Source organism: Diorhabda carinulata, chromosome 9 (genome assembly GCF_026250575.1).
Source record: "Diorhabda carinulata isolate Delta chromosome 9, icDioCari1.1, whole genome shotgun sequence".
Lineage (NCBI taxonomy): Eukaryota > Metazoa > Arthropoda > Insecta > Coleoptera > Chrysomelidae > Diorhabda > Diorhabda carinulata.
The window spans coordinates 12,807,387-12,829,237 of NC_079468.1; the positions used below are offsets into that span (position 1 = coordinate 12,807,387).

The window sequence follows — 21,851 nt, forward strand, 5'->3', positions numbered from 1 at the left end:
AACTTATGAAAGAAAATAAAAAAGCATTTGGGAAAATTACTTTGAAGTTTATCTGTTGTTTTTTGATATTTTTGGCAAAAGTTGATTTTTGATTATAAGCGTTTTATCGTTATACATTCAGGGTAAAAACGTTATCATTATTTCAAAGTTGGAGTGTAAATAATTCAAATACGGATTCAGTTATATGTCACAATTTTAGTTACTATACTCCTCTGAAACGGCTTGGCTGGTTTTTTAGAAAATTTTATAAGCATATGGAGTAGGTCTAAGAATCGGCCAACATCTATTTTTCATACCCCTAAATGTTAACGGTGGTCCACCGCTTAGTTGTTTTTATTTTTGAAATGAAATTTTTCGTTTTTTTATTATGATAAAGCATTTAAAAATACATACCCTTATTTTTATTTGTTAATAATAACTTCAATTTTTTTGGATAGATTTTAATTTTTCTTGTCATAACTTGAATAAATAATAAGATAATAATAATAAGATTATTATGAGAAATTACTGCAGGTAGTCCAATGTAAGAACTTCCCATCCAAAATAAATTTTTAATTTCTGTTTGGGTGAACCAGTCTAATAGACGTTTGTAGAAAATCGCATTTACACATTTCTTAAGATATCTCGAAATATAAAAAAGATATCGTCATGTGGTTTTCGCTATTTTAATGTTCATATAGTTTACTTTTAAAAGACCTACTTAAATTTTTATTTGTAAGGAGAAATCACAATATCTAAAATATATTTCCTCTAACATTCACGTTGCTTAATTAATTGCTTGGTATTTATTAATTTGTATTGCTGGGCACAAGCTCTTTTAAACAACATCAAGTTTATAAAAATCGGTAAAGCAGAACCAGACTTACAGGCATTTTTTCATAACAAGGTTCTCACCACCCCCCCATTTTTTTAAAGAGATAGACTGATAGTTGTGAAATGAAAAATGCGAAGAATTGGATTATCGTATATAAATTTAATTAGGTAAGTTTTAGAAAATTTTTTAATTTCATATTTTTAAATACGCCTTCTAGAGGTGGGTCTAAAATTCTGAAAATAATTTTCATGTGTTTCTCAAGTCAAATTTTGTTATAATTTTTCCCCCCGAAGCTATAATATAATCTGCTCCTGAGATATGGCCGGCGGCCGTTCTTAGTTGCCCACCCTGTACATAATTTTCGAGTACCTCGTATAACTACGCAGAACTGAACCATTTATAGAATTTATATATGATTATAGTATATACCTATTAATAAATATTATTACATTTACTTGGAATTACTGAATGGATTTAATTACTCATTATTTTTCAAAAACAAAATATCTAAAATTAAGTATTTTATATAAACTATTTAAAGATAAACATATTAAAGTATGTCGCAAAACTAGTAATCAACAGAAATTAGACAAGTACAACTAGATGGCTGAAATGCTTAGCTTTTTATAAACTAGGTACATAACAAGCAACATAAAGCAGATTGTATTATACATTAAAAGTGAAAAGTGATAAATTTGAGAGAATTATTTTGCACATATAATTTTATACACTATACAGCGTGTGGCATTAGTGAAAGGAAAAATATCCCAAATGTGCACATAAATACCCCCAGTTGTTGTGAAATTGTGAAAACACTCATTTTTCCATCTTACCGAATCGGGGCCTTCCTATTTCTGCTCCCGAGCTGGACGGACCTATATATTATGAAATTTTCATTAAGTCTATTATCTTGATCAAGTGATTACCTAGTAGATATATGTATGAAGACAATAAAACGAAAAAGAAGAGGTATGTGACTTCAATGACATTTGAAGTTGTCGTACACGTATGAGGGCTATAAAACGAAAAAGAAGAATTTGACTTAAATGACAGTTGAAGTATAAACAAAAGTGATTGGGTTATTTTTAGTATGTTGAATTTTTGTATAAAATAGGCATTATTAAAAAGAAAATGCTCACACCAAGATTCAAATTATCACAAGATGATAGAAGTATAACAATAGAAATTAGAGCTCCTTATTGTTCATTGCGTGAATTACAGGTGGAAGTGGATGAAAATGTGTTCTTATTTTTCTGCAAACCTTATTTTCTGAGATTGTTTTTACCTGGAAAATTAATTGAGAATGAAAATTACAGGAGTTCTTTTGATTGTGAATCAGGTGAATTTACTTTTACTTATGACAAAGCAGAATATGGAGAGCATTTTGAAGACCTTGATTTTATAACCAAATTTTTGGTTACCAGAGTTGAAACTACTTATGAGAATAAACCAAATATTTTAGTTATCGATAATGAAGCTAAATTACCTAATGAAAGCGATTTATCTCAAGGATTCGGTTTTGCATTAATGGGGCATCGCAACTTTGTAGCAGTAAGTTCAGAATTCAGTGAAGTTTTTGAAATAGATCCTAGTGAAGTCAATTTAAAAGAGAGGCGAAAACTAAGATTACAATTTGAGCAAGGAAAGTTCGACATGGGCCATTATTTAGCAGATTATATAGAAAATGAAGATATTCTGAGTCTGTTACAATTAAAGACTCCTTGGAACGATATAAAAGATGATGATATAACTTTCAGTAACAAAGAACTAGACTTCTTAAAAGATTTACCAAACATAAATTATGAACTGTCAGAATTACAAATTAAGTATGTTTTTAATGGGTTAATTGATATTTTGTATGCATATTGTTATGACGGACGAACTACAGACTATGATACTAATTCAGAATCAGGATGGACTATAGTTAAACTTTCTGCAACATTATGTTGGCTAGATGCATTTGATAACACCAAAGACGTTTTAATTTCAGCTTTCAGAAGAAGCGTTACTTATCCACTATTTAGAAATTTTGAATTGAGTTTAAAGGTGCTAGAAGATTTAAAACAATTATTAAAGTTGAGTGACAAATACATAATAAAATGTCTGATCCAAATTTACTATATATTTTTGGGAGGCGATTGTTGCAGATACATTCTAAATAACTTATTTATTAAAGATTACATAATATACATTATTAATTGGGACAGAAACAGATGGAGAGAATTTTTGAAAGAAGTTGATTCTTTGGAAATTAAAAAAGAAGAACTAGGCTTTAATTTGTTTGAAATTGAACAAGGATTTACCTTGGAAAATAAAATGGAAAATTTGAAAATTTCTGTTGTAAGTGATGATAGTGATGATGAATCCTCAGAATCAAGTGATTCAGATGATAGTAGCGAGTCAGAAACTGAATCGAGCAGTGAATGTCAATCTAATACCGAAACAGTTGGTGAAAAAGAAAAATACATTACTACTGATCTTTAAACAAGGTCTCTATATTGAAGTTTAACATTGTTAAAACTCGATGTTTTAAGGTACTATATAAATTATATTTTTTTATTTGTTTCAAGAATTATTCAAATATAATTTATGTATTAATTTGAGTGGGAATTTAGTTTGAAGTTTTTTATTACTGCAGCTTTCTGTGTTTAGAATATTTATGTATTTTAAATTCTTAACAAACATTAACATGTTTTTAAATATTAAAATTTTAACTACAAAGCTGTGATAAATAATACAGCAAAATTAACACATAATTTGGATTTTTTAGTCTAAAATGCTGAAAGACTCAATGATTTGTAACATGCCATTCAGCTTGTTATAATTAATCTGGTATCGATCTCCCACTTCATTGGAGAAATTCTTTTTCTGCCTAACTACACTCAAATGTTCAAATCAAAGTAAATTTGTGGTGATTTTATTCTTTATATTTGCTAGTAAGTTTTTCTTTGCTTTTTTTATTGTACTTACAAAAATTACAGTTATCTTTATGGATTTCCTTTTGTTTTAAGTAAATTTTGTATGATAGTTTTCATATAAATTCGTATTTTCTGTTTATTTGAGGAACTGAATGAATAGAAAACTATCATACAAAATTTGCTTGAAACAAAAAGAAGTCCATAAAGATAACTAGAATTTTTTTGATATAAAAAAATAAAAAAAGCAAAGACAAAGTATAAAATCACCACAAATTTACTAAAATTTACTTTAATTTGTGTAGTGTATGTAGGTAGAGGAAGAACTCCAATACATTTCAAGGTTTTATTGTATTTCTCGAATGAAGTGGGAGGTCGATAACAAATTAATTTCTCAAAAACTCGAATGGTAGAATATGTGAACAAAGGAAACTGTAACAAGTCAAATGGCATGTTACAGGTTTAATTTATTTCTCTTTCCATTGCAATGATTTGAGCAATAAATTATTCAACAGAGGTGGAATAAAAACAATTTTAAAATAAGTGTTTTAATGTCAAGAAGTATTTGTGAAATAGAAAATTTACATGTTTGAAAAGCCATTAAAGAGTCCATTTTAAGAATGTAGTTATTCATTTGGCATTAATTATAGATTGACAATTGCTGGAAATTAATGGTAATTTTATAAGGGTGTAATCTGGTTGACATATTATCAACTGCTGTAGAATATGAAGCATATGCCAGTTCAGTTACTTCAGTGTCTAGGCACTAAAAATCGATATCACTGAATATTTCTATCGACCAATCGGCATTAACGTTTCACTTTACTGTCGATTTCGAATAAAATAAGTTTAAGAGATATTTCATCTATAAGGTGGATTTTATTAAGCTTGTAACTATCAATTACCTCTCAAAGAAGAACAATACTTGTGAGCATTAAGACGATTAAAATGCCATTGTGGCATTACACATTATCTAATGTTACTTCTGCCACCACACATAACTTGGTAGCATGTATAATGGTAATGGCAAATAAGCAAAATGTGAACTTTTGTTCAAAAGACCTCTAGCAAACTGTAGTCTTGCACTTTGATGTTGCAGATTAAAGGAGTTCCAGTTATAGGGATTCTAATATTTTTGTTTATTTCTACATTATAGACACAATATTTAGCTGAAGGAAACTGGATGTAGGAAAGCTCTTGCCTAAGTGCTTGTAGCCACAAAAATCAGTTCTGGTTTGAATAAGTTACACACTGCAGACACTAATATGTTTAATTTTTTCCAGGTCCTTGAACCCTTCTTAATGCTCTAAGAATCGACGATTGTACTTATAAGGATCCTTCTTCAATAGCTGCAGCACATTATGTAACATTATGATTTTGGAGAATGAGATGATTTAGAAACATTGGGGGTAGCAAAATTGAAGTAGAATATAAATCCTAGAGTTCTTTCATTAAAAAAATTTGACAAATTATGAATTATGTATTAATTTTGCTAGGAGTATATATATAGTGTGAATTTTATTCCAATAAGACTTTATTTTAAATTAAAATATCATATAATTTTCACTATAGGTATTAATATGAAAATTTTAATCTGTAATTATAAAAATACGTATTAAAATATTTTCATACTGAAATTGTATATTAATTTAATTTACAGAAACCACAAGTAAAGTAAAATTGGGTGAAAACAAAGAAACCAGTCTTTTACTTGTGATTTCTAATTCTCCGGTTCTAATCTGTTACATTTAAGAATCTTTGTTTTCAGAATTTCCATTAATATGAGATTAAAAATTTTTACTAATTTTTTTTTTTGACTTTTGTCCTAGAATTTTCGAGACGGCCTATCAATATTGGATTTAATCTATTTTATATATCTCCAACTTTTGTAAATGGATATTGATGTTAGTAGGTTAGTTAGTAGTAGTTAGTTAGTAGGTGTTATCAAAGATTCTGATAACTCTATTAGTGATAACTGCCCATGAGAAACTAGTGTTGCGTTGTTAGTCGTCTTATATGCATATAACAAATTTCTCTTGATGTGTATCAGGCCAAATATATGGCATTCAAATGGTTACAAGAAAATTGCTGAATTAATCGTAAAAAATTGTTTGTACGTACTTAAATTTAAATATATTGAAAATTCGACTAAGTTATATTAACTTACAAACTATAAAATAAAGCAAAATAGTAATTAAAAAGTTTCAATAAGCAAAAATGTACGAAAATCGAGACGATCCAGTCTGGAAGTCATTACCTCATAACTCATCATCCTCTCACTTTTATTAAAAATAAGGAAATCTCGCAACATAACCTTTCGTGACCAACTAGCTTTTTGTTAAAATTACCATGAAATCTTCTTCCAACAATTACTCTAACAAACTTGAAGGCAACTGTCAAAAAATAATGCGAGTATTACCAAGTACTCAAAAATGTACCTACATATCGACTATTGGTATTGCTGTGTGGCAATGATTATTTTTCATGGGACAAATATTGGACTTATGATCATAAATTCAGAGAAATTTTGAAAGTTTGTTGGATATTGGGACAAAGTAAGGGAATTATCTTCATAGTACTATATAATTTTTATTCCTCACAAATGCCTGTACAATCCCAAAATTATTACCAACATTAATCATCTAACAAACCATCAGCCCACGTGGACTCTGTTTACCAATGAAAACATCGAATCGTAAACATAAATGCGAATGCGAAAAAACGAATGGTGTACAAAAAGGGCTTAGTTCACATCTTGTATCGTGTTTAAACTAAACTCCCTTACAGGCAGGTACATTTTACTCGTCTATTTACGTTGTATAATTAAATATTCAGTTGTAGCAAGTTAATGAGATATTATAATTATTTTTTTTCTAAGTTCCAAGTAGGACTACAATTAAGTGTATCTGTCTAAATAAGGGCGTATAATACCATCCAATTTATAATGATTCGATTGCCTTTTAACGAATATTTTCTCGCATAAGATATACATATTTTTAAAAGTATTTATAAAAATAATAAATTTATAAAATGAGGTATCTACGCCTATGGTAGATCAAACAAAATTGTTAGCAAGGGTTTTTATAATCTGCATTTGATATTGAAAGAACTATATTTGTTTTTAGTTACATTTTAAATTCTTTTTCAATGTATAAAGTATATATTTATTAATTATTTTAAACATATTATTTATCTTCTGTGATCATTTTTAGCACTGCAGCATTTTTTGGGGACAATTTTTTAATAAACCCCGATTATAACCCCCTTACCTGAAATGCATCTGTTTTGATTTGAAAAGGGGGGATTTTACGGTAGTATTCTCTATTTGTTTCATAATCTTTCTTATTGTTTAATAATTTTAATTCGATTAAAATAAAGAAAAAATGTGCTAAACAATAACAAATTGGCTTCCAGGAATTGTTATAGCAATAAAATAAAATCAACCCAATTGATAATTATGTTCACAAGAACCATAGCTGTAATTGTAATAAGGTAATTTGATTTTATTCGTATGTATTCCTGGAACGAAATTGATTGTTGGTTTCAGTAGCGGGCATATGTGCCCGCTGTGGTCGTTAAAGTGTTAAATCAAAATTTTTTATCTGACAACAGTGTTCTATCGTTCTACCAGTCGTCAGTATTCAATGAAATAATAATTATTCACTGTTTTATTATAAAACTGCAACGTGAACTAATCCCCAAACAAACATCACTATTTCCGTCAATAGTAGGAGTCATGGAAAAAACCAATTTATAGTTTTTTAATTGAAAGTATAATAGTTATATTTCTTGTATGTGAATATTTTTATTTATATGATATCATCTAATAAATGGATTTCAAGATGATCACTATTTTTTTTACCTTTCTGTGGTATTTATTAGAGGGTTGCTACTTAATTTTTTAAGATAGATAAATAAAATATTTATAATTGGATATGGTTTATTGTTTTTCGAATCATGTGGTTTGAACGCATCAATCTTCAGGTGTAAATAAACGTTGACTTCGCAATTTATTTTTAATCTGTGGGAATAAGAAAAAAATTATTGGATGTTAAGCAAGGACTGTATGGCGGATGACCCATCAATTCGATGTTTTGACTGTTCATAAACGTTTTTGTTTGAACTGATATGTGAGTGCTCGCATTGTCGAGGGAGAGAATGAGTCGTCTTCTGCGATTGGTTTCCTTGATTTTTTCGAATACTTCTGGCAAAAACATGTTGGTGCACCATTCAGAATTCTATGTTGCTCTAATGAAACGGTGGCGACATGTCCAGTTATTCCGATAAAACAGACGACCATTTGCTTCGAAGTGCTTCATGCAGGAACAACTTTCTTTGGATTTGGCTCGCCTTGAAGAACCCATACACTCGATTGTTGTTTAGTTTCGGGTTCATATCCATAGCAACCCTTTTAGCCCACCATGAAGTACTTTTCGGGTATACGACTTCCTATGAATAAACAGCAAACTCAAACTGTAATATCACAAAATCAATGCTGCTTACACAATAAAGACCGCGTGAAATAATTTTAGTCTTACACACAGGTCTGAATTTAAAAGGTTTATTATATGCACATAAAACGACTAATAGTTTAACACTAGATCACTAATATAGTTATCCGTCGAGGTCATTGAAAAAACCTGCAAACCTTCAAACCTTTTGAAATATCCATATAGATATCATAAGTTAGATATTATTTACTTACCAACTGTAGTGTATCTGACGTAAGTCTCTTTATTTTCAATCATGGCATCTACAGCCAATTTTTCGCAGTACTGAGCTGTTATAATGGCAATTGTAGGTTGTTTTGAACTAGCAACAGTAGGCATTTGCTTTACTATAGTTACTTGGTGGGTGTCGTGAGATTGTTGACGAGTGAAAGCACCATGTTCCATAGCTTTTACTACTTGTCGAGATTGTAATGCAGCAATGCATTGAGCCACTTCTTCTTCGTCCCAACCATTATCCCTATAAAACACACCAGAATTAATGTTAAATCAGAGTATTAGTAATCATTTATAGATAATTGATGTCTTGAAATTAAATTTTTTCCCACGTTGTATTTAACAATAAAAAACGGTGGTACATACAGAAAATTATTGGTTATTGATATTGGTGAGAATTTCTATTTTTTAAAATTGTTTTAATAACAAAAAATAGTTTGAATGTGTATAAATGTAAATATTAAAAAGTACAACATTTTATAATTAAATTAATATTCCAAATTTTTAAATATTGTTGTACTTAATAGTTGTTGGATAAAAAAATTTTAATTATTCAAAGTTGTCAAATATGAACTATTTGTGACAACCATTGTGTTGTGAAGCAAATATGTAATGACTGTACTTTCTCTCGATTTTTTAGCTTCTTGGGCATGTATATTCTGTTTTTATGTCTGAGTATCTTTTTTTGTATTCTTACGAATTTCTGATTATTTTCTATTGGATTCTGTCGAGGCAGTTTACATGTACTTAGTCGTACTAGATTCCTTTCTTCCAGTTTACCTCTACACCCCTCATCGAACCATCCTAGCGATTGCTCTGCCATCTGTGCCATTAATTTTTCCATTTACATTCACTACATTTCCACATTGTCGTCTATGTACATTGTTTTCAGATTTGTCCTGAGATTCTCTTGAATTTTCTATTTCACCCCGTATCATTGATACATTACATAATTTGCAAAAAAATGTTTTTCATTGATATGGAAAATACAGTTGAGGGGTACGGTATATCGACGTTCTTTTTTCAAATTTACAAATTTATGAACTTAAACAAATATATTTGCGATGACATTATTTTACATCGTAAGTTTTTTCTCATTTTTACCAATGATTACTAAAATATAAGAAAGCAATCACTCACAGTATAAAGAAAGTAACTTGATTCTAAACTATTTGGTTTTATTAAATTATCTAGGTATTGAGAAACAAGTAAATCTTCCAATTTTGTGCATATTAGAAATAACTGAAATTTTACTCACCTCGCTATATCTTTAATTGTAATTGGATTTGGATAAGCAGATTCGATGATTTCCAAAACTTTTTCTACTGTTAATACAACAATATGGCCTAAAGAGTTTTCCTCTGCTGAAACTGTATAAAAATAAACATCAGTCACATTATAAGAAAAAATATTCATCTAACAAGAAGATAACTACCAATTTGTTATCAAAGAAAAAATGTAGATTTATGTATAGCATACAAAATAGTAATTAACAGTCTACGTAGTTTATGCAAAAATAAATATTTATTGGAAAATCGTTTAAGACGATTGTTAAACTGTTATTTGATTATTAAAATTGCTCTTAAAATCAAACTAGTTTGTTTATTTGTTGCAATCAAGCCTGGTGGTAAGGAGACAGCACTAATAGGACTTGGAAGATGGGAGAAACTATGTGAGAAATTAAAACTTGAGAATATGAGAATACACTGCGCCGCTACATTATCTTCTTCTTCTTTAACCTGCGCTACGGTCCTTTAAGAACCGGGGCCTTTTCAACAATCGATTGCCAATCCTTCCTGTCCCGAGCATGGTACTTCCAACGTCGAACCCTTAGATGGATCAGGTTCGCCTCAACGTCTTCCAACAAGCATCCTTGACTTTCTTATTCAAGTATATTTTCCATGCTCTTTTTTGTCTTTTACTGCCTTTTTTATTTTTTTCTGTCCACCAGTGTGGTCTTTTTATATTTCTGTTTACAATTTTCGTTGTCGCACAGTATTTTTCTGCAGCTTCTAAGACTTCTCCTTTAAAATATTTGCATGTATTTTCGACAATCTTATCTTCTATATTCTTGAATTTTACGTTTAGTATCTCTTGGTATTTTTTACAAATAGTGCGGTTTTATAGTTTACAACATTTTATCTTGTTATCTATTTTTCTACTAGTCATATTCTCCTTTCTACCTTTGTTAGATGTAACCTGCCATTTGACTTGTTACGTTTTTCTTCAAACATTTTGAATATTCCTTTGTTCACGTATTGTGGCACGGTAGTCACTTCAGATTTTGTTATCGACCTCCCACTCCATTCGAGAAATTCAATCAAATCTTGGAATGTGCTCGAAATCGTCCTCTACCTATCTAAACTCAAATGTTCAAATCAAAGTAAATTTGTGGTGATATTTTTCTTTATATTTGCTGGTAAGTTTATCAAATATCTTTTTTTAGCTTTCTTTATTATAGTGCTCACAGAAATTCCGGTTACCTTTATTAATTTGGTTATATTCTAAAAACATATACATTCAGTTCTTTATTTGTTAGAACATAAGCTCCTTTTTATTCAAATCTTTTCTTCCTACTCATTCCTTCTTAAGTAATTTCATCTGTGTCTTCGTTTCCTTTCTCATTATATTTTTGAAATTGCAGCCCTCAACTAGATTCTCAGTTTATTTTTTTTCTCCGCTGTTCTACAGCTACTACATTAAGTTGAGGGCTGCAATTTGAAAAAATAAAATGAGGGAGGAGATGAAAATTAATAAAGAAGGAACGAGTAGGAAGAACAAATTTTAAGTAAAAAGAAACCCATGCTTTAACATATAATAAAATTGAATTATGCATTTAATTTTGCGGCGCTGTGTATATTCATTTCACAATTGCAAAATAGAAAGTACCGATAAGAAAACTGGCAGTTTATGGAGTTGTATTCGTTATGTGCATGTATTCCTTAATTACTAGTGGTTCACATAAATGTTACACAAGTTGAATTAAAATTGAAATAATTCTAAGGCCGAGAACACACTTTACGATTTTGATCGATCTGATTTTTTTCCACTGAACGACAATGGAATAGACTCTGGTTGCACGATATTTTAAATAGTGTTGTGTGTAACATGAACAAAACAAAACGTCTCGCATTACTGTTATTAAGTCAACGATTGGTATGGGGAAGGGAAAACAAAGACTTATGTGAGTTCTCCCCATTAATAAAAGGAGAGAGGGAGTTGGAGCCTTCTACATTTTGTTTCCTGATGTAAAAAACAATGCAGAGAGATTTTTCAATAATTTCAGGATGTCAATCTTATCATTCGACTAACTGCACCACCTGTTAACAAATCATATTCAAAGGGAAATACTAGACTGATGAAACTGTATTTAGCAACGATTAGGCTGGTAATAAATTTAAAGTAAGTAAAATTGGAAGTAGGGAATTAATTATTCACCACACAATTTTTAGATTATATATTTGTAAATAATAAGCTACAGTATTTTATTACTTATTATCATTATTTGATATATATATATTAATGTCTTCTTTTTCTTTCTTCTATCATAGGTCTATCGCCTGTTTCTTCTTCGGTTTAATTCCTCATCCTGTCTCTAAGTTGTCACTCCATCTCTTTCGTGGTCGACCTCAACTTCATGTTCCAATTAGAGGCTTATCCCATGCCACTTTTAGCAGTGTATAGTCTGTCAATCGACGTATATGTTGGTTCCGTTGTTTCTTAGGCTGTGATACCCATTCTTAAATGTATAAAAATTTTATTAAAATCAATAGTGATATTTGAAGATAATGAAGTTGCTAAAAGACTTCAATATTTAACATTTTCATTCCTGATCACTGGAGATTAACATAGAACTTTTCTGCTTTTGTACGTTTGAAATTTTTTGGAAATTTATGACTGAAGAGTACTTGTAGTGCTGGAACTGAAGTACTTGTAGACAGCGGTGAATGTATGTCAGTTGTTAATGCTTGTTGGGACATCTAGGGAACATTGAAAGGTTGAAGCATTGAACCACTGATTTCCATGTTTTACTTTTGAGACAATTAATTCGACTGTTCCCTCAACTGTAGTTACTGCAGGAGATACTGTAGCAGTGTTCGATTCTTTAATGTTATTTTATTCATCTCCATTGATGTAACTTTCTTCAGTTTCTCTTTCCTCATAAATGTTGTTCAGGAATTGAAGCTAATCGTTACATATTTTTTATTTTTGGCGGAACAAGAACTTTCTTTTGATTGTTTATAATTTTTTGTGACCTTATGAATTTATCTCATAAGTGTTTCCCCCTTCTCAAGATTCATTTACCTGAAAATAAAATATTTATAAAACTAAATAATGAAGTAAATTGAATAAGTACGACTTGTTAACGATAGTAAATGTTTTGCCTTGAAACTAAAATATTTTTTTTTAATTATTAGCTATTTAGCCAGTTGATGCAAATTTATCTCCATGATTTGTATAGGATAGGAATATCTATAGCAAGATTAATTGCTAAAGAGGTCTGTCAAGCTCTGCGACTAGTTTTACAAAGTGAGTGCGAACCACCATACAGCAAAGAAACTTATAGGAGTCAGTATAGAAATTTGATTCAATAACATATATCCCATTATATAGGGGCATATATGGAAAGCACATCCATCTCGTGTGTTCAGTGGGACGTGACTGTATCTTCTTCAATTCAAGATTATTATTCAATTGTCTTAATGGCCATGAGAGACAGTTCGTATGGATATACTATCGTTAATATTGGAAGTTATGGGAAAAACTGTGATATCTATTTTCAAAACCACTAAGATATAAGAATCAATGGAAAGTGGTTCACATATTCTCCCTAAAAAGAAGTGTCTACCAGTAACAGAAAGCCTGAAATTATTTCTTGGTCGCTAATGCTGCTTTTGGCTGACGAAAACATTTGTTGAGACCTTACCATGATTCTTACTTGACTCATGGAGAAAATATTTTGCTACAGGCTGTGTAGAGCAATAAGGAATATAGGTGGGGTTTCGAATTAATCAGTAAAAAATGGCGAAATTTTCAGTTCCTTGAATGTACAACCTGATTTTGCTAGTAATATTGTCAAGGCCTGTATAGTGCTTTATAATAATGCTGGAAATAAAAATGGGTTACGTCAATTTTAGAGCTTGGCAACATTCAAGAAGCGTGCACTACAAGAGGAAGTTTGAGAACCAATAAGAGGAGAAACACTATCTGCAGGTATTTCGTGTCAAGTGTTAGAAGCGTTCCTTAGAATATATGAAAAATCTGAGGTTCGAGATATGTGAAACCAGAAAACATAAGCATAACTATAGTATGTTCAGTATAAAAAATAAACCTAGTTGAGTGCTTGGTCTCATATAGCAAATAGTGTGTTCGTAAAAATCTTTATGTACGCGTCAGTGACCATCCTCAACAAAAGCAGAATGAAGGCTGTTTACAGTGAGTTGTGTGAGAAATTCTGTGACGGTGACTAGTCCAAAAAACATTACTAGTGGAAGACATTGTTTTAAGTAACCGGTACCTAAGAACAAAATAAATTCTAGGACACACCGACATTTCCAAAACAAGTGTTCTAAAGGTCCTACATTTGGATATGAATATGACAAAAATTAGTGTAAGTTGAATTCTCAGCGCAGTGCAAAAACAGCGCCGAGTAGAATGTTGTGAGCAATTTTTAGAACTTTGCCGCGAGGAACCAGTGTAATACAATCAATTGTAACTATGATCTTGACAGAGATTGAACACCTACCATATAACCCTGATCTGGCCCATTCCCACTATATTTTGGTCGCATAGCTGACTCTAAAGATGCATCATATTTTTCTCTAATGTGAATGCTAATGTTTGACTCCTCGATTTATATCGAATTCTTGAGTTTTTTCATCTCTCGTAATTATATGTTTTTGGGACGTGCAATTTTGACATGTATTTCAGTATTATGTCTTTTTTCAGGCTGTCGAAAGCTCGTTTGAAGTCTATAAATAGAATGTGGATATTCATATTTTGATCGTAAAATTTTTCTATAATTTTATTTAATATATGGATAGCATCCATTGTTGATCTCCCGGGCCTAAACCAATATTGTCATTCTCCAAGATGCGATTCCGTATACTTTTTTAATCTCGTATTAACGATGGAAGAAAAAATCTTGTAGACCGTATTTGATAGGGTGTCAGGTTTGTAATTAGCGCACATTTTTGGGTTTCCGTTTTTGAATATGGGCCATATGGCTCCACTATTCCATCCGTATGGCATTTGTTTGTTTTTGCAAATTATTAATTGTTTGTGTGTATTAAAGTCTATTCAGTAGTTCATTTCCACCGAATTTTACCATCTCATTGACGATTTCTTCTGGTCCTCCTGCTTTGTTTAGTACATTTTTTAATGGTACCTCTAATTATTTGAGCATTGGTGGTTGTTCTCCTAGTTTTCTACTAGTATATTTTTAAAGTGTTGTTCCCAAGCCCTGCTGTCTGCTTGAACTGTAGCTTTATTCCTGTTTTGATGTTTAATGTATTGGTAAATTTTTGAGTAGTTTCTGTTGTTCACTTCTAATTCTTAAAATATTTTGTTGACCCACACTTCTCTCTTGCTTTTGTTTTCTACTTCTCTTCCCGAGTATTCTATAATTTTTTATATCCTATATTTCTTTTGTCGTTAACCATGATATTCTTCCCATTTTCTTTTCACTTATATTTATTTCGCAGTCTTCATCAAACCATTGATTTTTCTTTCTTTTGCTATTTTTAATTTGTAATGTGCTATTTGCTATGTCCAAAATACTTTTCTTTATATTTTGCCAGTCCATGTTTATGTCCGTTTCTTCGGAGATTATCTTTAGAAGTCTATCTAACTCATTAAAAAATTCTTGTGGACTATCTCTCAGTTTTTCTATGTTCCATCTCTTTTTTATTTACTTTGATTTCTTTTTTTGTTGCTACGGTAAGTTTTGGTTATCACGAGAAAGTGGTCTGAATCAACATTTGTTCCTCGAAAAGATCGTACATCATGAATCCTGTTCCGTGTCTTTCTTGTTTCTTTTCTCCTGCATATCTTTATCAATTCTTCCTTCGTTCTTCCATCTTAGCTCTTGTAATGCAAGTATTTCTATGTTATGATTATGTATGTATGGAAATAAAGGAAGAATATATTGAAAAATAATGATAGTTTTCACTATTTAGTCCCGTTTTTTTCCAGGTTGGTTTTCACATTTTCACGGTTGAAATTTCATGAATGTACTACACTTTTATGATGATAAATATTTAGAACATACAAGTATAATAAAATAACCAAGTTATTGTTTTAATTTAACTAATTTTAGTCTTCAAGGGTTTTTTCTTTTTTGTTTCCAGATTTTATCTCTGTTTTCCCAGTTTTTTCAGTTTTATGCATTTTGTGCTGGGCTATATCTTGAGTATGTTTTCCTCATAGGGAGTATAATATATTTTGTAATATCTACATTTTTTAGTCCACCAATTTTTTAGAGAATCGTACACTAATTCTTGGCCTATACATGGTTCTTCTTTTGAATTTTCAACCAAAATCTCGTTACTGATAGAAAATCCTCCTGCTGCTGTCGCATTGCCGTAAGAAATTATTAGAAAAAGTTGAACTACTTCTTTAAACTACTGTTTTCGATCATTTCTATCAATTTATTACAGTAATCTGATTCGGCAGAATATCTCTAAAAGACTTATCTGCTTCTTACAATGTAGTGACGTTGAATCTGTTTTCAGTCAACAAAATGTTAAATGCTTCAGATATCTGTTGCATGGATTATTCTGGATCGTTACCAGTCTTATTGGGATTAAGGAGAATTATTGCTTTAGCTAATTTGAATGCTAATTTCGCAAAAGTTTGGAAACCGTATACATTAAACAGTTTCTACAATCTTTGCGAAACACCAATATGTCCTTATCCAATGCATTTTTTCAAAGTCGCTCTTGCAGCATACCCTAAATTGATATCTTGCACTTTTGTGAGGTTGCAGTATAAACCAGTGGCATCTTTCTTGGAAATGTCCAGTTTTTGCATAAGAGGGCTTTCAAGAATTTCGCCTGCAACAAACTGAATCAGGTCTTCATAAAGAAATGAAGTTAGGGGCCAATCACTTTGAAAAATTTCAAGGAATGGCTAGTTCTTCGGATAAGGACTGAAAGAATTATTCGAAAACTTTTCCATGGTTTTAAAACTTTCAAATGATGGCTTTTGATTTTTGTTTTGCAGAGAAGATATGAATTTTTTCAAATGCGGATAGTGACTGAATTTTTTGTTAAACAGGTATGTTTTCAGACATTTTACTGAACAGAATTTCGGAGGAAATTCAGTGGAACCAATAACGGATGAGAACATTCCTTTTTTATGTTTTAAACGATTTTTATCGTTTTAAGCAACTTTTCAAAATAACCCAAAAGGCTTTAAGGGAATCCACCGCTGTCTATATCAGGCAACCATAGATCCGTGAGCCCGTAAAAGTGCAGTTGCGAGGGAGGTTCAACATGTTTTGATTGGATGATGTGATTTTCGAGATCAACCGGAAGATTTTTATGCTATACAAAGACCACCTTACTCAAAATTACTGAAAATTCCCAGTTTATTAGAAATTCCTGTAGAATCACCGTTTTCTTCCGGTTCTGTGGAATTCCCGTCTTTTCCCCGACTTTCCCTTGAAACTTTGAAAATGTGAAATAAATGAAATTAATTTTTAATCACTATTAATTCATTTGCTTTGCTTTTTTGTAAAAATATTGTCTTGTTGATTTTTATGTATATACAATGTACGATGTTATTGGATTGTTTTTATAATTTTCATTTTATTTATTTTACTATTGCAAATAAAATAATTGAAAAATATAAACGCAATAAGGTCAATTCAATAACGTTATGCAATAAAAACATTATTACTTACCAAAAATATTTTTTTGCTGTCTTCCAGATTGTCAAAGTCACTCACAAGATGGTCCCAGAAGAGCCTGGTCCAACAAAGAAAACACGAAAATTTTGTAAAAAAATATATTTATGTTTCAACATAATCTCCTTTTAGCATACACTTTTCTTGGTGATGTTTAATAATTTCGACACTCTTTCTATAATAAGAATCGTCAAGCTCTTCAAAATAGCCATCAATTGCCGATATAACCCCTTCATTGTTGGAAAATCTTTTACCACCCAAGTCTGGGAACAGAAAATAATCCGAGCGGTTTAAATCTGGCTAATAGGGTGCATGAGGTATCAAATCAAACTTTAATTTATTAATTTTGGACATTGCAATAACGGATAGTCTTAATGAAACACTTTTTTTTGAACCAAATACGATCGTTTTTGCTTGATTTCTTCACTAAAACGTTGCAATTAGTTCGCATAATACTCGCCGTTGTTAGTTTTTCTTTTTCAAGACAGTCAATGAAAATTATCATACACGCATCCCTAAAAACGTAAGCCATGATCTTGCCTGCAGATAGAACCGTCTTTGCCTTCTTTGGAGCCGGTTCTCCGTTTTTAGTCCATTGTTTTGATTGTCCTTTTATTTCGGGTGTGAAGTGATGGATCCATGTTTCATCCACGTCGCAAAAATTAGGCTTTATTTGTGTGTAACTTTGACATACACTCGATGGAAACATCTTTACGACGCTGTTTTTGTTCTATTGTCAGCAAACGCAGCACCCATCTTGCGCACAGCTTTGTCTTTTCCAAATTTTCTGTTAATATGCGGTGTACCGCACTTTTTCAAATGCCTACTGTCTGCTTCATCCAGTGCCGCTTTGTGGATTTTCCTCAACATTTATGGAGTCTTCACCTCACTTGGTCGACTACTGCGATGCCGGTCTGCGGAGGTCGTACGCCTTCGTCTAAACACTGACTGCTACTCGTTCAATATTGATGGCTGCCAAACAAAAACTAATAACGTGGCGTCTTCAAACTTGGAACATATGCTGTATAGATTGTGTACTTTCCAAATCAATGGTATCTTTCAAGCAACTACCGCCATCTCTAGGTCATCCCAGGTACTTCTTGGACCATCCTCGTAGTTTGTGGCCTTACTGATTTATAATATAATATAATAATATAATATGCACACAATACAAACACACAACAGTGGTGGGCAGTTATATTGTTGCTGTCGGCGTTAAATAATCCGTTCGGTTAAAAACGCGAAGTGTGTTTCGGCACTTACATAGGTAAAAGAAACATGTTAACTATCAATATAAAAAATATTGGAGGGTTGAGAAAAGAATAAAAAATTTTCACCGGAAATTATAAATACTTTTTATAAATATGGAACTTTTTTCGTTGTAATTGTGAACATATAAATTGAAAAATTTATATATAAGAAAAAATAGAATATAATTTTATTTTGGGAAAGGCAAATGTATACAATTGACCGATATGCATGGGCAAATTTTTACAGAAATGAGTACGGCACTAACCATTTTCTGTAAACGGTCAATATGAAGAAGGTAATTGAGCAATTATTTTTCTTTTCTTAGGATAATGATCAAGACTTACAGATAACAAAATGTTCGACTGACTACATACAAAGATTTGCTAAGAAAACATACATGATGTTATTAGTGAGGTTAATTTAAAAACACTGCATAAAAATTACATATTAGTTTCAGAAAATCTAAATTGTTAAACCACACCGATCTTTACCAATTGATGCGTGATCTAGATCAATTCGACAATATCCAGGAGCTATAATCAATTTAGAAAAATATGTTATTATTTACAAGAAGAGATGAACAACAAATTAAGAATTTACTTACGTGGTCGAGGCGGAACTTCAGTTGCTTCTTCTAACTGCCTTAATTCAACTTCTAATTTGACTATACTTTTGAAATTGTGCTGCATTAATTTCATAATTTTTTTAATGAAACCAACATAATCTGAAATCATTTAGTGAAAATAATAATGGCGTTAGAGTAATTGATTATTCTACCTCGAGGAAATTCTTTAGGACTAACTAATTCTCTAAAAAAGTCTTGAGCTACACCTGCTTGCCCACCATCAGGCTCATCTTGCAGGTTACTATTTTCTCTAAACCAAAATCTAATCGTTCGAGATTCTGGTGTGTGTTTTCCAGTTTCTTTGCTTACTAGAAATACTCGGAATTCTAGGGAAAGTTGAGCTGGCGATGATACACCGTTTTCTGAAATCGGAAATGGACAATTTTGTGTTAAATAGATAAAATTAATAACAAATAATTGGAAACGTATTTTTTGAAAAAAAGAATGTTATACGCTATTAATTATACAGGGTGTTTCTATATTTGACCGACAGTGCTCTACCACAGAGAAATTTCAATAAATTATACATTTTGATAGAAATACGAATCCTTCGGGGCGTAGTTATTGAGAAATTGGGTGTTCAAAATTTTAAATCAAAATAAAAAAGTTGCCATAAATCAAGAACGAACTTTGAAAAAATTTACCAGTGGCACGCTGACAGGATTAGTTGTCACTTTTATCTGCCTATTTTTTACGCCACTGGAGCAAATTCTTTTTTTAATTTTGTTTTAAATTGCTTGATTATTTTTAGTTTAAGAACTTGTATTGAGCTAAAACGAACGGTGTTGTAGAAATTTGCCTCTAAATAAAAGTCTGCAATCATGTAAGTAATTTACAGACTTTTCAATTTTCTACAACACCGTTCATCTTAGCTCGAAATTGGTCAAACCACCTACTCGTGAAAAAAAGTATTACTTTACTCACTTGTTGCATAAATAACTATTTAAGTGAATTTTTCTGTCGATATATCACAATAGATGAAACTTGGGTAAACCATTATACCTCAGAAATAACAATAAATCCAGTATTTTAGGATTTTAAAGATTTACGTATAATCTTTAAAGATTACTGGAAAAAAAAGGAAATTGGCTAATGTTATTATTTTCAGAAAATATATATAAAAGAAGACATTTCAAGTGATCGTATCATGTCTGTGCAATCAGATTGTGGCAAGACAAAGGATTGAAGGTTCCTGTAAATACAATATTTTTTTTCATTTTCCTCTTTTTAGACGTAATGAAAACGTGGTTTTTAATTTGTGTTTTGTTTATTTTAGGTGAAATTTACACAAGACATTACACTGAAAATGGCAAATTTCCACATTTCAAAATTGTATTAATTTAATTAAAGGTTTTCTGCCCCAAATTAACTGTGAATAATCTTTAACAAGTTAGTTTTTTTATTTTATATTTTTATTCAAACGTGCTGAATTATTCTTTCTAATTCTTCGGTGGATAGAACGGTTGAACTTGTCTTTCATTTGACGAATTTTTTTAACTGTCGTCGTTTAGCGATTTTAACAGCAATAAAAAGGATTAATTTGCGACTGGACGTTCTAAAAAAATATTCTAGTTTCTGCTTAGTAGTGGAATTTCATAAAGCTCCAATAACACTGTCTGGTCTTCTTATTTGAAGACAAAATCTTCAATTTTAAACAGGGATATTAGATCTATCAAAATCTGTTGAATCTTTTGGAGAATATTTTTCTCAACAAAATGAATCACTATGAATACGTCATGCAACAGAGCTTTTCCAGCAAAACTGACAACTTTATAACACTTTTTAGGTCAGAGTTTTACTTAGTTAACCTGGTGTACGAGTACGGCCCCAGAAATACCTGGTCTGATCTAAAGATGGCAGTAGTAGCTAGAACAAGCTTTGAACAAAATTGGTAAAAAAATTTCCTACCGAATATCGTACAAGATTAAATTAAATCCGGAATATTTTCCTCGCTAATGAGTATTTTTAGAAAATTTGTCTCTTCCACGGATAGGGAGAATTTTCAAAATATTCATAAGCTCGAAAAACAATTTAACCTCTTGTAGTATTGCTGGTGAAAATTTGCTAAACTATTGGTGGTTTCCCTATAATGTCCTATATAGCCAAAATGAAGTGATTCACCAGTAATATTTCACTGTTTTAAACAAGTTAACCATACCGATAATTAAATATCGTTAAAAACTGAGGTGATGAATAGAATAGAACACTCGATCAACCCCAGTAAAACTACATTAGTCCCATTTACAAAGAGAAGGAAGGCGAATATACCCACACCTATCCTCCAATTAAGCAAAATATCTAGGAGTGATCCTGGATAAAACACTTACTTGGAATAATCACCTAGACAAGATTTCAAAAGCCACTGCGGCTATATGGATTTGTCACAAGTTTGTTAGCGATATGGGGACTAAACCATAAGATGGTATTCTGGGTATACCAAACAGCCAATAAATCATATGTCGTTAGATACAAGCTAGTTTGCTCAAAAATCGGCGTGAGATGTGTAAAGTGGCCGGCAATTAACTTCTTTCAGATCGTTTTCATAATCAACTAATGCAGCGAGTGCAATGCACTAGTTTACGAACTGCTTGTGGAAACTGAAACTGAAAATTAT

General features: G+C 31.1%; 2 protein-coding genes across 4 annotated transcripts in view; one reads left to right on the forward strand and one right to left on the reverse strand.

Annotated features, from left to right (window-relative positions):
* Nucleotides 1-21,851, reverse strand: part of LOC130898271 (uncharacterized) — a 92,228-nt gene that overhangs the window by 43,183 nt on the left and 27,194 nt on the right. Inside the window, exons 3-7 of one of the 2 annotated variants that reach the window (XM_057807440.1) lie at nucleotides 19,390-19,599; nucleotides 19,217-19,336; nucleotides 19,104-19,145; nucleotides 9,712-9,823; nucleotides 8,435-8,697 (exon numbers count right to left, since the gene is read on the reverse strand). In XM_057807440.1, the coding sequence (XP_057663423.1) occupies nucleotides 8,435-8,697; nucleotides 9,712-9,823; nucleotides 19,104-19,145; nucleotides 19,217-19,336; nucleotides 19,390-19,599 (747 nt within the window). The remainder of the gene's footprint in view (nucleotides 1-8,434; nucleotides 8,698-9,711; nucleotides 9,824-19,103; nucleotides 19,146-19,216; nucleotides 19,337-19,389; nucleotides 19,600-21,851) is intronic. The other variant, XM_057807441.1, reaches the window with a different exon arrangement.
* LOC130898272 (protein SHQ1 homolog) lies at nucleotides 1,820-5,366 on the forward strand. Of its 2 annotated transcripts, XM_057807444.1 has the most exons (3): nucleotides 1,850-2,153; nucleotides 2,277-3,348; nucleotides 5,013-5,366. In XM_057807444.1, the coding sequence occupies exons 1-2, from the start codon at nucleotides 1,946-1,948 to the stop codon at nucleotides 3,296-3,298; spliced, it is 1,230 nt and encodes a 409-aa protein (XP_057663427.1). In that variant the 5' UTR covers nucleotides 1,850-1,945; the 3' UTR covers nucleotides 3,299-3,348; nucleotides 5,013-5,366. The 2 variants fall into 2 exon arrangements, with proteins under 2 accessions (XP_057663426.1, XP_057663427.1); XM_057807443.1 differs by having other exon boundaries at nucleotides 1,820-3,348.

What these genes read in the sequence shown, in the direction of transcription:
- LOC130898272 (XM_057807443.1), top strand. Translation starts at nt 1,946, where the DNA reads ATGCTCACACCAAGATTCAAATTATCACAAGATGATAGAAGTATAACA.